General features: G+C 39.6%; 1 protein-coding gene across 5 annotated transcripts in view; it reads left to right on the top strand.

Annotated features, from left to right (window-relative positions):
* Nucleotides 1-18,775, top strand: part of znf638 (zinc finger protein 638) — a 36,607-nt gene that overhangs the window by 12,588 nt on the left and 5,244 nt on the right. For 2 of the 5 annotated variants that reach the window (XM_079808913.1, XM_079808912.1), the window contains 17 exons: nt 7,439-8,873; nt 9,703-9,764; nt 9,877-9,915; nt 10,023-10,387; nt 10,478-10,695; nt 11,647-11,802; nt 12,202-12,300; nt 12,384-12,421; nt 12,512-12,792; nt 12,876-12,907; nt 12,995-13,129; nt 15,279-15,410; nt 16,174-16,215; nt 16,303-16,434; nt 16,576-16,692; nt 16,793-16,818; nt 16,926-18,756. In XM_079808913.1, the coding sequence (XP_079665039.1) occupies nt 7,439-8,873; nt 9,703-9,764; nt 9,877-9,915; nt 10,023-10,387; nt 10,478-10,695; nt 11,647-11,802; nt 12,202-12,300; nt 12,384-12,421; nt 12,512-12,792; nt 12,876-12,907; nt 12,995-13,129; nt 15,279-15,410; nt 16,174-16,215; nt 16,303-16,434; nt 16,576-16,692; nt 16,793-16,818; nt 16,926-18,756 (5,140 nt within the window). Of the gene's footprint in view, nt 1-4,882; nt 4,989-7,280; nt 8,874-9,702; nt 9,765-9,876; nt 9,916-10,022; nt 10,388-10,477; nt 10,696-11,646; nt 11,803-12,201; nt 12,301-12,383; nt 12,422-12,511; nt 12,793-12,875; nt 12,908-12,994; nt 13,130-15,278; nt 15,411-16,173; nt 16,216-16,302; nt 16,435-16,575; nt 16,693-16,792; nt 16,819-16,925; nt 18,757-18,775 lie in introns of those variants that run through there. The other 3 variants (XM_079808915.1, XM_079808914.1, XM_079808916.1) reach the window with 3 other exon arrangements.

The following is an 18,775-nucleotide window of genomic DNA, read 5'->3' as shown; positions in this document are numbered from 1 at the left end:
AGACTTTGTAAAAGGGCATAGGTCCTCTTTAATATAATAAACAGAATGCACAATATATAGCCTAATGTAAATTTTTCTATGATCTGACACAGTAAACCTAGATGTCTAAAATAAGACCCAGCGGGTTACATGCAAACCGAAAATACTTGTAGCCTGAGCTCCATCTGCCATGAGGACATGATGTTATCGTGACCTTTTAAGAACTGAAGGGCTCCTGGGAGAGTCTGTCCTGTAGCGCTGAGTGTTAGGTATTCCCCCAACCCATGGGGGGCATTTATTCTTGTTATATTTAATTAGTTATCTGTTAACGGGACCCTTCACTGTCCACATAATTTGGTCTGCCAGACAAGGACAAATGGTGGCATGCCAGCTGCCGATAATGTAGGTACAGTACGTGCAAGAACTACAATAATGCTTGAAGGGAGAGGGATGAAAAGGGCAAACAGTTTATCTAAGTCCCGGGCTCTTGGTTGAAGTGCAAATGTCACCTATCATCATGTCTCTTTTTCTTTCTGTTGCTCCTGTCTGAGTGTTTGTAATGCGGCCAGCTCTCTCTCTCTCTCGCGCTCTCTTTGTGCCCAAACTGTTATTGATTGAAATTGGCCTCTGGTGCTTAAATTAATTCTGTCTGTCACTATGCTATGCTGGACCTGGACATAAACCAGAGCCAGTGAGAAGGACATGGAGAAGAAAAGAGGGACAGAGGAAAACTGAGAGGAGCGATAGTACTGGAAGTAAGGGTGAAAGTATTATTCTATTCTGTGTCTTTGCACTGCAATTAACAGTTCAGGTTTGCCAAAAGCATCATAAGCCTAAATAGACCGTAGAAGCCATTTGTGTCAATGGTTTCTACAATCTTCTTAGTCTTATAATGATTTTATAAGAAACACAGCTCAGACTTGATCTTCTGGTTCTGTGGTCAAGCATAGTAAATACTCAGGATGTAAGTTTGGATTTGCCAAGCTAATGGAAAGTAACAAGAATTTAATAATGTTAATTGTATGGCAATATGGCGAAAAATGTCATAATGATCAAACTTGTTAGCCACCGTTCACCGTATTCCTGTGATGGCAAAGCTGAATTTTCAGCATCATTACTCCAGTGTTCAGTGTCACATGATCCTTCAGAAATCATTCAGATATGCTGATTTGCTGCTCAAGAAACACTTCTAACTTCTAAAGTTTTGTTGCTTAATATGTTTGAGGAAACCGTGACACTCTTTTTTTTAGGATTATTTTAGGAACAGAAGGTTCAAAAGAAGTGTAACAATGTAAAAGTCTTTACTGTCACTTTAAATCCATGTAATGAGTCCTTGCTGAAGAAAAAGTGTTAATTTCTTTAAAGCTACACTGTGTGATATTTTCCCCCATCTAGCGGTGAAAAGGTTTATGACCATCCAGTGAATATTAGTTTCTGTTCCTCTCAATTCCGATTTCGTTTTAACTCCTATGGTGGCTGATTTAGTCCAAGATTAACATGGCTTCCAGTTCGACCTCGTCCATATTCGACACGGTGCCATCGAGTGTTAAAACGCGAAAGGCGAAGCTTGAATTTAAGGGTATGTCCCTCTTTGGCTAATGTACTTTCAAGATGGAGGGGCAACATGGCGACCGACATTCGAACCCCTCACCCGTATGTATTTTCAATGGCATATTATAAACTTATGAGAATACTTTATTACTTGAAAGAAGTAAATACATTAATGAGCACATATATTTTTGAAAGAACTAAGTGTTTTTAGCTAAGAATAAACTAAAAAAGTTACACAGTGTAGCTTTAAAAAGCATAATCTTTTGAACAATAGTGTATACAGTATAGCAGTGAGGAAGATGTATGAAAAACAGGCTCATGATTTATCAGCATGTTGGGGCTTACTGTATTCATTAGGTGTTTTACATGATGTTTGACGTTGTCAGCCACATAACACAGCTTCTCTGGGGTACTTAAAGGAGTCTGGTCTGCAATATGATGCACAGAGAGGGATCAGGGGGTTTCCTCATTACCTTAAAAACACACAAAACATAATTGAATGGAAAAGCAGTCAGATTCCACTAAAGCTAATGGCTTTCTATGAAAGATATTAAGTGATTAAAATAAGATTTCATCTACATCTCAGATGAGACCTAGTATATGAGCTTGTTTAAATCATTTCAATATTAAAAATAAGCATTTAAGCATTTAATATAAAATGAGCTGGAAATATTCACGAAACATCGGGTTACACTTTATTGTAAGGTGACGTTACATTGTACTTACTCAAACAAGTACTGAGTAATATCAATTAACTACATGTACTATAGAGTTACGGTAAGGGTTTGGTTTAGGGATAGTTACTTGTAATTATGCATAATTTACTGTTACTATACATGTAGTAACGTGTAACTACATCACCTAAAATAAAGTGTTACCAAACCTTATTCATTCATTCATATCACTAAATGTTTGGCAAAGGCCAACAATAATGTGGTACATCATGATGTCGTCAGGGTTAAATAAAGTTGTCACTAGCAAGTATTACAGTTTTTCTCAGTCGCTTTAGTACATTTCTCGAATCATCCTCGACATTTGCAAAACAGTAAGTGCATTTCTCAAAACAATTCGTACAAATAGCAAAACACCATGGATTACCTGCAAAAGCCAGGCTCAAAAGCCTTAGTTCATCTCTTAAAAGTAAATATCTGTGTCAATGAACATGTCAGTGCCATCAGAATGACAAGTCCTTGTGTCATTGTGTACGGATAAGAGTCAAATTGCTTAGTCATGTTGTCAATATAACAGTGCACTCTGTTCTGATGTAAATATGGCTGAAGTTTTGATGACAGTTGTTGTAAATTGTAGGTTACACCTTAGTGTATGTGGGAGTTTGATTGCAAGAGACTGGACAAGATTCGCATTTACGCTTTTACTGTTTGTACTGTAAATTGTTGACAGACCATGTCATTGCGATACAGAAAGGAAAATTCAGCACTGCATAGCACAAAGAAGAAAAAACAAACAAACAGAAATGTGAACATAGGACAATCTCCTTTGGTAAAACTGTACAGTGCTGTATAGGAATTACAGTGCAGTCTTCCTACACCTCCTGACGTTCCTGTCTGTTGGGCCACAAATTCTCATCCACATCACAACAAATATCTTTAGTAAAAAAAAAAAAGGCTAATGGAAATGTATAGAAATATGCTTGACATAATTATAACTTGTTCAACCATTTTGCATGTAAAGACTTCTGCTATGAACTAATGCCTAAATGTTGTGGGGGGTGAGACTATTCAACAGAGACCCATTATAATACATTTTGATCAACATGACATAAGCAATTGATAATGTAGGAAACAGCAGAGAATTGTACATAATCATTTGCATGGATGTACCAAAGCATTTGCAACTTGTTCAAAGAAAGGAGAAACTGCTTTTTTGATGTGCACAAGTGACACAATGATGTGAAGATTGAACAGGTAGCTTTGAGAATTTCAATTCTGTTCTGAGAAATGTACCAAATCGAATGAGAAAAACGGTAATACTGAGCGAGAACACGTGGCATAAATTTCACCTACAGCGAATAATAGTTTTCTTTGAGTCATGACATTACCAGCATCCCAAATCAAACTCTTTCTCAAGCTCACGACTAAATTACAAGCTGACTAAACCATAAAATCAACAATGCAATGCCTTTTGCAAATGATCAAGGTAATACATCAGTGTCTTATTAACAAGAACGTAACTTACCGGTAATTAATATGAAAATAAATGTACAGAATAATTAAAGTAGGGGAGAACGGGGTAATGTGAGACATCGGGTAATGTAAGACACCCCCTGTATCTGGTCAACAGAACACATTTGTGGTCATATGACCATTAAGTTTTCAAGCCCTGTCAATTTCCCCTTGGCCATGAAGGAGAGGACCTCATGGTGCTGTGGCAGGCATGTTTTTATGGTAGTTTCAGAGTGGAAATGTAAGTGGTTCTCTTTACCCCCTTGATTTATCTGCTCTGTCTCAGTTTACCCCTAAGCTGGGGTAAAGTGAGACACAAGACAACTTTTTTTTTTAAACAATCATATTTTCACTGACCTTCATCCGGAATACATTCTGATAATTTCCATTGCTAGGAAACATCCTGAATTAATGGGAAATGTTAAATGTCAATTTTACTGATATATCATTTTAGCTCGCTTAGAGGGAAGCAAATGTAAAAAAAAAAAAAAAAATGTCTCACTTTACCCCACTCTCCCCTAATAAAAATCAAGCATTTCTTATAAAAACTGTGTTGAGACAGTTGATGTGTGATAGAAAGAGGTTCAGCTGCAGAAATGTGATGAAGACATCGATCAGTGTGCCAAAATCTCTGACCTTGTGACAAGTATTAGATGTCAAGAACATCAACATGCAGCAAACTATAAACTTCAGCATATCCGATTATGAATGGCTCAAACCTAAATATAGCAATGCAGTACAATTATTCAGTAACTTACAGCTGCTTTGTCACACTAAATGTGAACCATGACTAATGCAAAACTACGTAGAGAACATAAAATACGCTAAAACACAAAGATATACGCCTTTATATTGAAATATATGGGAAGTAACACGTGTGTAGGCCTACACGTGATGTAGTTTCAACGGTCAGCACTGCAGCCAGCAGAGTCTCAAAAAATGCAAACACTGCCATCTCCTGGATATCCTTGGAGGAAAGGACTATTTGTTGTTTACAAGAAACGACGTAATATCAACCTATCAATCTCTCTTTTCATAATGTGCAAAAATATTCAACCTTCTCGCTAAATAATTAGTCTTTACATGTAATAATTGAAAGTTTGGAAGTTGTCCGTATCACACGGGTTCGATTGGTTTTCCTATCTATATGTCTTGTTGGTCAACTCCTCGATCAACTGCTCACGTCTGAGACGCAAGCGGACCGTCCCCTGAACTCGGAGCGTTTTCTTCATCGGATGCATTTCCATCGTAAGATTTTACATATTAAAATACGAGGTATGTTATTGTGGTGCATCGCAACAGTGTCCTCTGGCGCTTTTAATGCAAACGTGGCGATTTCTTCGTCGAATAAAGTGATTGTGACGAAGAGCGGGGTAAACGAAACTCAATGCGAAGCAGCAGAGCGGCCTGGGGCCTGCATGTATCCAGTTGATTTCACTGCCGATCTGCCCTTCAGATCACTCCTATTGCGTGATTCGTGCATTTAAACGTTGCTTTCATTTTGTATGGGACACAATGGCAACAAAAACAACACGTAAACACCCCACCCAGACTAAAAACGCCATTGAAATGATCGACGGTCGATCTTGCGGTGCAAGCGGGTTCGTAATGGGAGCGTTATAACTTAGTTGTATTTGGCTATAACGTAACGCTTCACGGTCAATCGGTCTGTTTAGGTCACGGTCATCACTAATATGTGTTTTAGCAGCTGTTTGACATGATTTACCTGTATTACATGTGCTCCAATTGTGTGACGTTGGGAAGTGAAGCACATGCTGGGTTATAACATCGTCTTGTGTTCATGTGCATTTCTTCATAATGCCCAGAAAAAATAGCTCTGTCTCGTGTCCAGTGGTGGATATTTAATACAGGTGTAGGCCTGCTATCAGAAATGGCTGCTGTTCAGTGGACATTTTGTGTTCAGTCGCTGGATGGCGGCCTCACGCCTGAGTCACCTTTTTTTCTTTTTCTTTTTTTTTTGCAGTAACGTTATATTTCCCCGTTAAAATCAAAACACTTCCTGCTTCATGACAGGAAATGCAATACAAGGTGCATGGTTGATGATACATGTTTATGTTGATTCAAATTCAGCTATTTGAGACCTTTACATTTAAAGGAATGCTGAAATCAAATTTGACCTCATTCACGTAATGGTCTCATTGTGCACGTTATTCATGAGAGAAAATGTTTTCATAATATCTATCTTTTTTTATATTGTTTTAGGCTAATTTTTAACGCAACAATGTAAAGCCACGATTAAATGGAAATATATATTTTCTTCCATCTTGTAACATATCAAAGAGTAACAGTTTATCGAAAAATGTAGGGACTTGTTGATTGTATTTTGAGGTGTGGGCATTATACACAAAAATAAAGGCAGATTAAAGGGATAGTTCACTTAAAAATGAAAATTTTGATGTAATTTACTCACGTCATGTTGTTCCAAACCCTTTTCTGTTGAACACAAAAGGTATTTTACGAGAATATTTGAAGGAATGTTGGTAACCGGACAGTTGACCGTAGATATATTGACTTATAGGAGTATTTTTTTCCTACTATGGAAGTCAATGGTTACCGTTAACAGTTTGATTACCAACATTTTTTTTATGTCTATCCCTTTAATGCGTGCCTTAGTAGTGGCAGGGCTTAAGCAGAATAAATGATTGGAAAAGTCAGACATAAGTTATTTTGATTAAAGATTATGAGATGTATACAAAAAATAAACCGCTCAAGATAAATAACGCACATTTGGAACATAGATATGATAAACTTTCAATTCATGGCCAAGTTTGCCAACTTCAATGCCACTTAACCAAGGTTATGATGGCCATTAAGGACAGATTTTAAATTACATTTTTCAATGGAATATAATTTTCCTGCTCTACAATTTTTATTTTTAACTTAAAAAAATGTGATAAGATAAATGGATGGTGAATGTCGTTTCTTGTTGACTTTAACCCTTTAATTTCATTGTCTTGACACTTACTGTTGGGAAAAAAGTAGTATAAAGAGATTGATTGGGTGAGATTAATTGTAGGGCTTCACCATTCATATCTTTGCTTTATCTGGACTGCGTTTCCCAAAAGCATCTAAGTGGATTGTAGGAATCTTTTGGAAAACACAGCCCTTGTTCAGTTTATTTGTTTTGTTTAGTGCAGCAGCTCTGTAGTTTATTTTACAGCAGTAGATTCTTTTAGTCTCTAACTTATTTTTTTTTTTCATTAAACTGTTCACGAAGATCTTTGCTGACAGGGATGGACAATATTGACGGTTCAGACTCCTAAGTTTTATTTTTAAAAGCCATCATTGACATTAAAAAAAGTCATGTTACTGCTTACAGACAGTATTAATAAAATACAGTTGTCTAAAGTCTATGAACTAACAGTCTGACCTATCATGTTGTCCTGTCCTAAGGCATGTTTGTCCCTCCCTGTTCATATTTAGGCCAAAAAAAAAGAAGAAAACCCACTAAAACTTGTGCATGAAAGTTGTGTGAAGACGCTCTTAAACTGTGAATTATTTTCCTTTGTCTGTCTTGTCCTTTTTGCTTGCTGTTTTCTTCTTCAGTGAAGACATGGGAACCTGTTTAAATCCCTTGAAGCTGGAGATTTGAGAGTGTGAGACAGAAGTGGAAAATGGTCGCTGCCGGTTTGCAGTTTGTGTGAGGACATGAAGACGACAAGCCAATAACCCTTTCTGTGTGTTTTTTCCCCTAATTTTTCCAGCTTTTCATTGTTCTTGGAAAGTTTTGTGCCCCCTGTTGCAAATTCCCTGAGGCATTTTGGGAGTCTGCCGCTCTTAGGCCCCGTCTCCCTCCAGTTGGCACATATAAAGACTCAGTTGGCACTGCACCAGCTGAATGCAATTGCTGGCACAAGCGTCACTCCGTCTGCAATTGCTACACCTGCTCTGACCTTGATCGACTTGCTTAAGGTCACCATGTCGCATCCATTATATAATCCCCGTGGAGCGCTGTTCCCCAGCGCTCAGAGACCCGTTGTGCCTGGCCAGTATGGTCTTGGGTCACAGCCTCGAATGGAGCTGGGTGCACCCCGTCTTGGTCCAGGTTCCATGTCCGGTCCGCGTGGGGGATTGGTCAACCAGCCCTTCTCAATGGGACCACGTCAGTCGCAGATTTCCCCAGATCTTGAAGCCGCCATAGACCAGAACCTTCGGGGAGCCCGTGAGGAAGTGCGCCTTCTCACTCAAATGCTCCAGCAACCCAAAAAAGCAGATCCCCGCATGAGAAAGGACACAAGGGATGAAGTGCTTTCCTCCGGAGGGAACGTCTTTTCAGGGTCTTCGAGATCTGATCAGGTGGACTGGTCCATATACCAAGCCCCCGGAAAGCTCTTCGGATCTTCAAGCTTGGATCGTCCGCCCAGTTCCTCTCAGCTGTTCCAGTCGACGGGTTTTGGGGGAGGATCAAGCGGTTTGGACCTCCAACCTCCACCAGAGCAGCGGCCTTCACGTTACACCTCTGAAAGTGCCAGCAGCATCCTAGCAAGCTTTGGACTCTCCAACGAGGACCTAGAGCTTCTAAGCCACTATCCAGATGATCAGCTGACTCCTGACAACCTACCGTTTATTTTGCGGGACATTCGTATGCGTAAAGTGAAAAGGGACGTTGATGCTCGAAATGACTACAGCAAAGTCATTGACTATGGACATTCTAGTAAATTTGGCTACCCCGATGAGAGCGCGGATGGCTATGCAAGTAAACACCTGCCTAAAGAGTCACCAAAGTATGTGAGTGAGGTCTCTGGACCACCCTTCAGTGGCATGGACATCACAAAGCATCCTCAGCAGTGCCAGCCAGCTCCAGCCCCTGTTCTAAAGCTTCAGAAACCTCCACCAGTAGATGCAAGACTCGTGAAGCCGATCCCAGCGAGACCATCAGCGTCCCAGACTGTTATGCCACCCGCCAGCCGACCTCCAGCCCAGATGCCACCTCAACTTGGTCTTCTTCCAATGATGGCCATGGACAATATCTCCGGAGGTCCGAATGCCAACTGGATCCCGTTCCTTTCGCCTCCAATCAGCGTGCCCACCACCAAGAGGCTTCCGACTCCTACCATGATGAATGATTACTCGGCAGCTACTCCAAGAATCTTTCCTCATACATGCTCTCTATGTAACATTGAATGTGTCCAGATTAAGGTGAGTATCTTCTTACCCAGTAGTGCCTCATTTGAAAGATGTTTGCATTATTTTTCGGTGTATGTAAAGAGTCTCGATTGCTGTTTAATCCATTTCAATGTGTTGGAGAACTTTGAGCTAAAACTTTGTACTAAATTTAACTATGAAATAAAATGTCAGAAACCTATAATGAAATTTTAATGTTTAATTTAATGTTCAGTTGCTCAATAATTGTGCAGTTTGTTGTGGGTTTAAAAAAAAAAAGCCAATAAGCTGGTAAATAGAGTAGATAATACAGCTGGAAAACCATGGCTGAAAAAAAAAAAAAAGATGTGTATCTTGACTACAAGCCGTTTCCAGCTTAAGAAGAAAATTAATCAATCCATTTTCGGGAAGGCTGAGACCTAGTTTAAGACATTGGACTGGCTGAAAAAAATACCCTACCTCTTGTGAAGGCAGACCTGATGACTTTCCACAATGCTGAAGACAAAAAGCCGATGACGATCTCCATCGCCATAATACCCGAAGCCACCCTTTGGACTTTTTTTGTTGTTTTTCATTTTGAAGAAGTTTTGTCGTGGAAAAATCATGGACTTCATTTTTTTTTTTGTTACGCACTATTGAGACTATAGTGGGTCAAAGCAAACTTTATATCATGTCTTAATTTTGGACTAATATTTCATGTCTTTATTTTTCTTTTTTTAAAGATGTATTTACAGATCTTGGTCATCTGTTACACCAATTTTTTTTAATAATCAATTGCACTGTTTAAAAAACACGTAATAATTAAAGCATTATTTATAAAAGCAAAGACATTGTTAAAGTATTTTTTGTTTTGTTTTGTTCACAGGACTGGCTTGAACATCAGAACACAAATCTTCACATTGAGAGTTGCAGGCGTCTTAGGAAACAGTGAGTGTGGTTTATGATTGTCTCCTATTGCTCATGTTCACCTTTAGCTAAGAATTCCCTTGGAGAATTTCTCATTTAACTAACGAAAAGCCTTTTTTTTGTTTTGTTATAGATACCCTGACTGGAATGTTGAGGCTGTCTCTGTTTCAAGGTAAATCCCTACCATATTCAATCTTGGACATTTAGGTGTTAGAAATAAAATGTATCTCATACTTTAAGACTTTAAATGGCATTTTAAATTCACTCAATCATCCACAGACCTGAACCCAAATCAGAACACAGCAGCTCAAAGCGGCACACCCGATCACACTCGTACTCCAGATCCCCCAGCCCGAAGCGGCACCATGAATCTTCGAGCCGTCGTAAACGTTCCCGTTCACGCTCCCGATCCCGAAGCCCTAGGAGGTACCGGCGTAGCAGAAGTCACAGCCGGTCCCCCCCTAGGAAGTCTCGAGGCAGTCCTTACAGACGGAGGTCCCGTAGTCCTCCATCTCAACGATCAAGGTCTCCAGTTTACAGTAGGCGCTCTCCTGCACGCAGGTCGAGTCCTCGCCGGAGCAGCCCCTCCCGGCAACAGAGATCCAGCAGTAGTGAACGACTGGCCATGAAACTCATGTCATCAGGTAAGATCACTTATTGCAATGTAATGTATAATTTTTTTGCTTTCCAATCACGTGGTGTACTACTACATTAAGTTATTTTCTTGCCCGCAGCTGAGCTTTCCTCAATTACGGACAGTAATACTTTGAAGGCTGTGGTGAAGTCCTTGGCACCAGCTCTGCTGGCTGAGCTAGCAAAGAAGAAAGGTGTTTCCTCTACTTCCTCATCAAAGGGAAGCAACAGCAGTTGGAAACGGGCTTCATCACCTAAGAGAACTGAATACGCCAAGTCAAGCAGACCCTCCGTCCCAAAGACCCCCATCGCTCCAAAGGTACATCTTCATACAGCAGTTAACTGCAGTTGTAAATGTGCTTGTTCCTACATTACTTTGGCTTTAAGGTCATTATATTGTCGTATTTACTGCAGGGTCATTAGTAAACGCTTTTGAATAAAAGATACGAGTATCTGTTAGGGATGTAATGACACATCAAGATACTGCGATATAAAAAAAATTCCTCTCAAACTTAAAAGATTCCAAAAAATATCACAAGGCATCGTAAAAATAATCAATCAAGTGGTCAAATCCAAGTCTTCTGAACAGATATGATGGCTTTATATGACGAACAGATTTACGATGACGTTCAAATGCTTGTGCTAAAACAACATGAGTACACGCAGAATTAACCCTTTTCAGTTTAGGAATAGTCATTTTGACACACTTTCTTGCAATCAGAACTGTGATTGATTGCATTGATCATCTGAGGCGCACGCACTGCCGGAATGACACTCCTCAAAAGTGCAAACATCATTTAAAGCGGCACTCCTCATAGTGAAAGCGCAAACATCATTTAAATCACCAGATCACATTTAGTTTTAGTAGTGTGATTATTCAAAGCGTTTTAGATGGTTTATTCTTATATGTATAGAGCATTAATAGCAGGAGAGGCGGAACATAGTGAGCACCGGGAGAGTCTGTGTGCGCGCGGCGTGAGTACTACATGAGAAAAGTGCATGAGTTTCAGTGACATTACTACATTAACCTGCTATATAATGTTGAATATCATGCATAATGCAATGGAGGAATATTTTGGTCCTGATAATAGCAGTTATTAAAAAGTAATACTAAAAAACATCTCTTCATTTTGGCATAAAATATCATGTTTAATATCGTATCGTGAGTTTAATGTTGTGAATTGTATCGAACCGTGACATGAGTGTATCGTTACACTTCTAGTATCTGTACTTATAATATGAAATTTAATTGCTACCATCTTTGTTTTAGCATGATGTGAAGCCTAAAGGCAGGGATGCCCCAGGCACTTCCTGTTTGCTGAGGCTCATTGGACTTCCACAGGGGACTAACAACAAAGAACTGAATGATGCCATTGAACCTTTTGGCAAGATATACACTGCCATCCTCCTGAAGGCGATTCGAGAGGTAAATACAGTAAACGCTGTAATATTGTGAAATAATATAACAATTTAACATACCTTTTCCTATTTTATTTTAAAATGTAATTTATTTCTGTGATCAAAGCTGCATTTTCAGCATCATTACTCCAGTCGTCAGTGTCACATGATGCTCAATAAACATTTCTTGTTATTAGCAATGTTGATAATAGTAGCGCTGCTTAATATTTTTGTGGAAACGGTGATACATTGAATAGAAAATTCAAAAGAACAGCAAATTTTACGATGAAGTCTACTGTAACTTTTAATCATTAAATGCTGAATAAAGTTTTTTAAAAAGTTTGAACGGCAGTGCAATGCGACGCGTGCTTTTGAAAAGTAGTTGGTATATCTGTTGCAAACATTTGTGTTTTCTTTCCTTCTTCAGGCCTCTGTGTGTATGGAGAGAGAGGAGGATGCCAAAGCCTTGCTCAACTTTAAGAACCTGACGATTCGTGGTCAGGTCATTAAGATCTGCATGGAGAAGGTATGTTTGACTCTGTAAAGCCTGCTTAGACATGTGAACTATACCAAGCCCTGGCATTAAATCTGATCTGTGCACTTTTGTAGGATGCAAGAGAGGATGATGGGAGAAAATCTGTCAAGAAGTAAGTTCTCATGCATCCAGTGGTTTTACAGCACAACTAGAAATAACTGTCGATTTTCCTGATTTTGAACATTTTTGTGTCATCTTCTAGAAAAGAGGTGACTATGACAAAACCAACTCAGTCAGCGAAAATAAAGGGTGCAAACCCAGTGAAAACATTTCAGCCAGTGAAAACATTTCAGCCAGTGAAAACATTTCAGCCAGTGAAAGCATTTCAGCCAGTGAAAGCATCTCAGCCAGCTAAAGCATCTCAGCAAGCTAAAGCAAAAGAGTTGCCAGGTTCCAAGACACCTCAAGTAAACAAGGGAAAACTGAATGACCCCAAAAAGACGGTGCAGACAGCTAAAGCTAAACCACCTGCTAAGGGTTCAGGTAAGTGACTGCATCTTCCTTTGTAGTTGTTCCTGTGTTCATGTTGGACAATCTGGATAACATTTGTTTGTGTAATTTGGCAGAGACCGCAGTTGCCAAGAAGCTTGTAAAGAAGGTATGTTTTGTGTTCTCCCTCTTAACTATATGCATATGTATTGTTTTACAAATAAAAAGTACTTCTACCTTCTTTATTTGACTACAGGAAGTACCCTGGAGAAAAAATATAGTCGAGATTACGAATCTTCCAGAGGAAGGGGTTACTGAGGATGACCTCATCAACCTTGCTAAACCATATGGGTTCAACGCAACTCCTGTCATAGCAATCACTCAACAGAAGGTAAAAACAGTAAAGGTGCAGTATGTAATTTTTTTGACAGTACAGGGCTGTACAGTGCGACATATATGTTGCACGTGCTACAGAAAAATCGGTCTGTGCGATGAATATATTTACCCCAGTAGCACGCGTGCGATACAGTTTAGCATGTGAGACAGAGCTCGTTTGAGTGAAGGGAGAATTTGTTTTGTGCTCCTGTGAGGTTAATCTAGGGCTGCGCGATTGACTGAAATGAAACCAAAATCGAGATTTGTCTTTGTGAAATTATGAAAATTGCTTCAATTTTTTAAATAAATAAATATATGTGCAGAAGAAGCCGCACTGTTCAGGGCGGATCGATCGGTTCGCAATAAATGCTGCTCTATCGCTGCATGCACTGTGAGATAGTCATTGGCATTTTAGTTCGAAAGGGGGCACGGTTTGCATGAAAAATTGCTGATGTAAAAGCTGTCAATCGCGGGCTCGGTGCGCACCGGGGTACCAAACCCAAGATTCTGAAGGAGGTGGCTCTCGAACTGTCCCGCGTTTCACGTGAATGTGAAAGCAACACGGACTCGGGTGCGCATTTGTTCAGGAAGAAACGTAACTTGCATATGTGTTTTAGCATATTACATTGTATTTAGTTCAATAAAACACATGTAAGGGATGATGGTGTTGATGATTTACCTTTGATACGAGTGTATTTGCGCATATGCGTGCAATCAGGACAACAAATGAACTTCATGCGACGCACATACAGTAAACCCAAGAGTCGTTTACTCAGCTGCGCATAATAGCACCAAATTAATAAAAACACAATATATTTACAGCAGTGTGTTTTCTATCATCCGCTGTGCACATTTTTGATGACGTAAGATGAACAAGTGCACCAGGGTTCGATAGAATCAAGTTGAGTGTGAAACCAGACCAGCGCTGCGGGGGATGCCGGGAACAATCGCGTTTGGACATGACACACAGCAAACGTGCCGCGTTAAAGCCCCCTTAATGTGCATTCGAAAAAAGCAACAACCTCTTTCCAAACTTGTAATGAGAAGCGTTTACAAACCTGTTGTCCAACAAAAGAGAACATTTAATCAAGTGTTTTGAAAAAAAAAAAACTACTTTTGTAATCTGACAGGCTTCACATCACAGAATGAGGCAGAAATTATATTATTTTATAATATTCTGCAATACAGTGATAGATTCGCGGTGTAGAGACGTGTACTGTACTTTTTCTTTCTCAGTGAATACATAAGATAAAATAAGAAATAATAAGACATTACAGTCACACATTTTTTTTATCATAATTTAATATTTTATTGTAAAACTTTAGACCTTTCTAATGATTTATGTTTTCGGTAAGATATAATAATTATTTTGATTCTTAAATATTTTTATTGTATTGCACTTTTTGCATTTTTCAGACATAGTAACAGACGTTTTATACATGTGCTACAATTTTGTGGCCTGTGCTACAAAACTTTCAACCTCTGCAGCACCAGTGCTATGTGCAAAAAAAGTTAACGTACAGCCCTGCAGTACTAAAGCATAAAAATAAAATGATAATGTTGCAGAGATTTAGGGAAAAAACAATGCTACAGCCATTTAATCTAATTTGAAATGTACTGCCAGTTTACCCAATAGTATTTTGACACCACTAGTTGCCGTTTGGTGAAAACACAGCATATTGCAGCCATGGAACTAGGTCAGAGATTGCAGATTTTACCCAACAGGATAGGTTTGATAGGTAAACATTGATATTCTGCTTAAGTTAGCTGATGTATCCAGGCTACTAGTAGGAATGTATATGAGCTGGTTTATAATTTGCAAACAATAAAAACATTGCTAACGTATACATTAGCTGATTAACTTGCAGTGTAAGGCTCTTCGCTTTCCATTGTCAATTGCACTCGCTCTTGTAGCATGTCTTCAATCTGGCTACCCATGTAAGCATTGAATCTGAGGAGGACAGGGCGGGAGAAACAACTCTCGGATATTTTGAATTTGGACTGCAGTACTCATTTCAACCGCCAGCTGTCAATATTACATACTGCACCTTTAAAAAATGACATAAAAATCCTGATTTAAGTTTTTTTTTTTTTATTAATATTTATATTATTTTATATCTTATTGCATTATGTATTTTAACAGTATTTTTATGATTTTTCTTTAGGCCTACCTGCAGTTGCCCAACACCGAGGCAGTTGAAGCAATGGTGAAGGCTTGCGCTGAGAACCCAGCTAAAGTGCAAGAGAAAGAAATAACCGTAAAGATGATGCTGCAACCTATAGACCTGAACTACACTGTGAGTGCACTCCATTATAAATGTCCTAGAAACAGAAAGTTTTGGTTCTTGCCCCAGTTTTATTAAAGCAACTGTATGTATTTTTGTTATTATTTTTGTTTGGCCCCTACTATAGGCCACATTGCACAATATACATTTGACAGTGTAGATTATTACAGGGTTTCTCAACTCTGTCCCTCAAGGTCCACTTTCCTGCAGAGTTTAGCTCCAACCTTGATCAAACACACCTGCCTGTAACTTTCTAGTAAGCCTTGAATAGCTTGTCCAGGTGTGTTTGATGGGGGCCCTGGACTCTCACAAACTAGCAGAGATAGGTTTGGAAGGTTGCATGAGATGTATTTATTTGGATGACATAACATTGGCAGGTAGGGTTTTTTTTCCCTCCCGAAACGGACAACTACAACAAATGTCAAGACTGAATAAACAGTCAAGTTTGCAACCTCACGGCCATTTCTCTTTCTAGATTTTTCTGACATTGTTCTCTTTGGTCTCTTAGCCTCTTCATGATGTTTGTGCTAATAATACTCCTTCATTCAAGCTCTGTTGGTGTGACGTACTGCTGTAAAGCAATCCTCTCTTTTACCACATTTCGTACCTATTCATGTACAGTTGCTTTAAACACTGTTCTCATTTAAAAACAACACATGCATAATGGACTCTCTTTGTTGAGAGACAGAAGAGTGCATTACGTCTCAAGAACATTTATACTCTTGATAAATACTGGTTAGTACTGACTAACTGTTTTATCTTTTTCTTCCCAAAGGAGTCAGTTTTCAGAGTGCTCATGGGCATGGAGAAATCACCTGTAAGTAAATGCTTACTTAAATTAAAATGAAATAACTTGTATCATGTCTCAGACTTGTAGTGAATCGTTTTCCCCTTCTGACCACAGGAAATCATCACATTGCCAGAACGCCTTCTCATTGTTAGTAATGTACCAAAAACACTTTTGGCAATCACAGAAGTACAGGCCGTAATCAAACGCTATGGTAACTTCAAGAAGGTTTTGCCTCTAAATGGCAGGGTAAGAAACTCAAATTTAACTTTTATATTTATTAAACAATATTATTTTTATTGCATAATATCTCTGCAGATGTATTTTCTATTATTAAAGAAAAATGTGATCTTGGCTGACTGTTGTATTTATTGTTTCTTTCTATCTCAGATGATTTTTGAAATGGAGACTGCTGCTATTGCTAGGACAATCTTCATCCGCTTCCTCAAGTTTCGTTGTGTAGTCCAGAACAATACTCTCAACTTCCAACTGGCCAAACCAATCAAGGTAGTTTAGCAGGTTTTGTTTGCCATTTGCATGTGCGGCATCTCATGCTTTCACAGTGGCAAATAATTAATAACTAAACATGTTGTTATTTATTTAACAGCTGAAAAAGAAGCCAGACGGAAAAGGGTAAGAACTAAATATTTCGCTTTTTAATTTTTTAATTTTTTTATCCAAAGGATTCTGGAAATGTCAAAATAAATAATTTGCTCTCTCATGTTTAATTCTCCTCTTAGAGCAAAGCCTCCTGGTCAATCATCTGCGACAGAAAGTAAACCTAATACGGTCAAAGCCAAAAAGCCAGTGGCTGCGGCAGCAGCTTCTGCTGCATCTACCATGCAGAGTGAAGAAAAGTTGAATGCTGACACAGCTGCAACTGAAGTTACTGCAGCTCCCAAAGACATTGCAGTTGAGACGTCTGCTAATGCAGAAACAGCTACTCTTGAGATTAAAACAGAGATGGACACCCAAGCTGTTACTGAAACTGCCATAGTGACCCCGGAGACTGAATCTGTAAAAAAAGAGCATGAGGCTGGATCCTTAGCTCCCAGTGCAGAACCTGAGTCTATGAATAAGGAGATTAAAATTGAATCCTCAGAATCTGCTGTTTCAGTTGAGTCTGTGAAAGCAGAGCCTGAAGTTGAATCCTCTGTTCCTGCTTCAGAATCTGCCATTTCAGTCGAGTCTGTGAAAGCAGAGCTTGAAGTTGAATCATCTGTTCCTGCATCAGAATCTGCCGTTTCAGTTGAATCCATGAACACGGAGCATGAAGTTGAATCCTCTGTTCCTGCTTCCGAATCTGGGAAAATAGAGCTTGAAGTTACATCCTCTGTTCCTGCTTCCGAATCTGGGAAAATAGAGCTTGAAGTTACATCCTCTGTTTCCGCTTCAGAATCTTCAGTTTCAGTTGAATCTGGGAAAACAAATATTGAATTGGCATCCTCAGTTCCCTCAGGAGAATCTGCTGTTTCAGCGGAGTCTGCAAAACCAGAGCATGAATTGGCTTCCACAGAATCCGTTGTCATATTTGACTCAACTGATCAGACAGGGACTTCACTCATCAACAACAATCAGAATGTCTCTCAGGCTGAAGATGCTCCCAAAGAATTGGTTCCTACATCTGTGGAAGAAAGCAAAATTGACAACGAAAAACTAACGGAAGACAAAAATGTTGAGTCCAAGTCAGAAATGGATGTTGCTTCAGCTGTTGGCAGCGAGGAAACCGCAGTAGAGCCCATGGAGACGGAGAGTTCAGAAGAACCTACCAAAGGTACTGATGTCAAAGAAGTATGTGGACAACAGGAGCACAAGATCAACAATGAGGGCCAATCGAATGACTTGACACCAACTGAAACTTTAGAGACAGACATTAACCATGAGTCTAGTAATCAAACTGAACCTGCAGCTGTTGCATCTGACTCCACTCCAACCTCTGATCTGCCCTCCACTTCTGATCAAACTGTCAGTAATTCATCTGTCACAGTTAAATGTGACTCAGACCTTTCCCAAACAGTGCCTGAGCCCTTCCAGATCGACGACAATTCTCTGGACTTTCCTCCGGTTACACAAGAAATTTTGAAGGCCCTTGAATTAGCTGTCCATCAATGTCGCTTACAGTCTTCATTAAAACGTGCTGAAGAGGAAGCCAAAGAGAAGGCTGAGATGGAGAAAAAAACTGCAGAGAAGACGACCACAAAAGGTCCATCAAGCTCAAAGAAGCCTACTCAAACAACCAAGAAGACTGCTCAAGCGACCAAGACAGCCGCTCAAGCAGCCAAGACAACTGCTCAAACGACCAAGAAAACCGCTCAAGCAACCAAGAAAGCCACTCAAGCTGAGAACAAAAAGCAGGCAGAGAAAGAGAAAAGGTCTCAGAACTCTGGGTCCAAAAGCAGGCCTGTGGACACCTCATCCCCAGAGAAGGAGTCAGCTTCTAGGTACAGGAACAGGGGTAATTCTGAAGAGGATGGTCCTACCACCAGGCGTGGGGGATCATCATCTCGAAGAAGTAGGCGGGAATCCAGCCCCCCATCAAAGCGATCAAGGGGGCATGATGTTGATCGCAGGGTGAGAAGAACGAAATATA

Source organism: Gobio gobio (genome assembly GCF_949357685.1).
Source record: "Gobio gobio genome assembly, chromosome: 2".
Taxonomy (NCBI): Eukaryota; Metazoa; Chordata; class Actinopteri; order Cypriniformes; family Gobionidae; genus Gobio; species Gobio gobio.
Note: the sequence above shows the minus strand (reverse complement) of the source record. Positions and strands in the feature narration are given on the sequence as shown.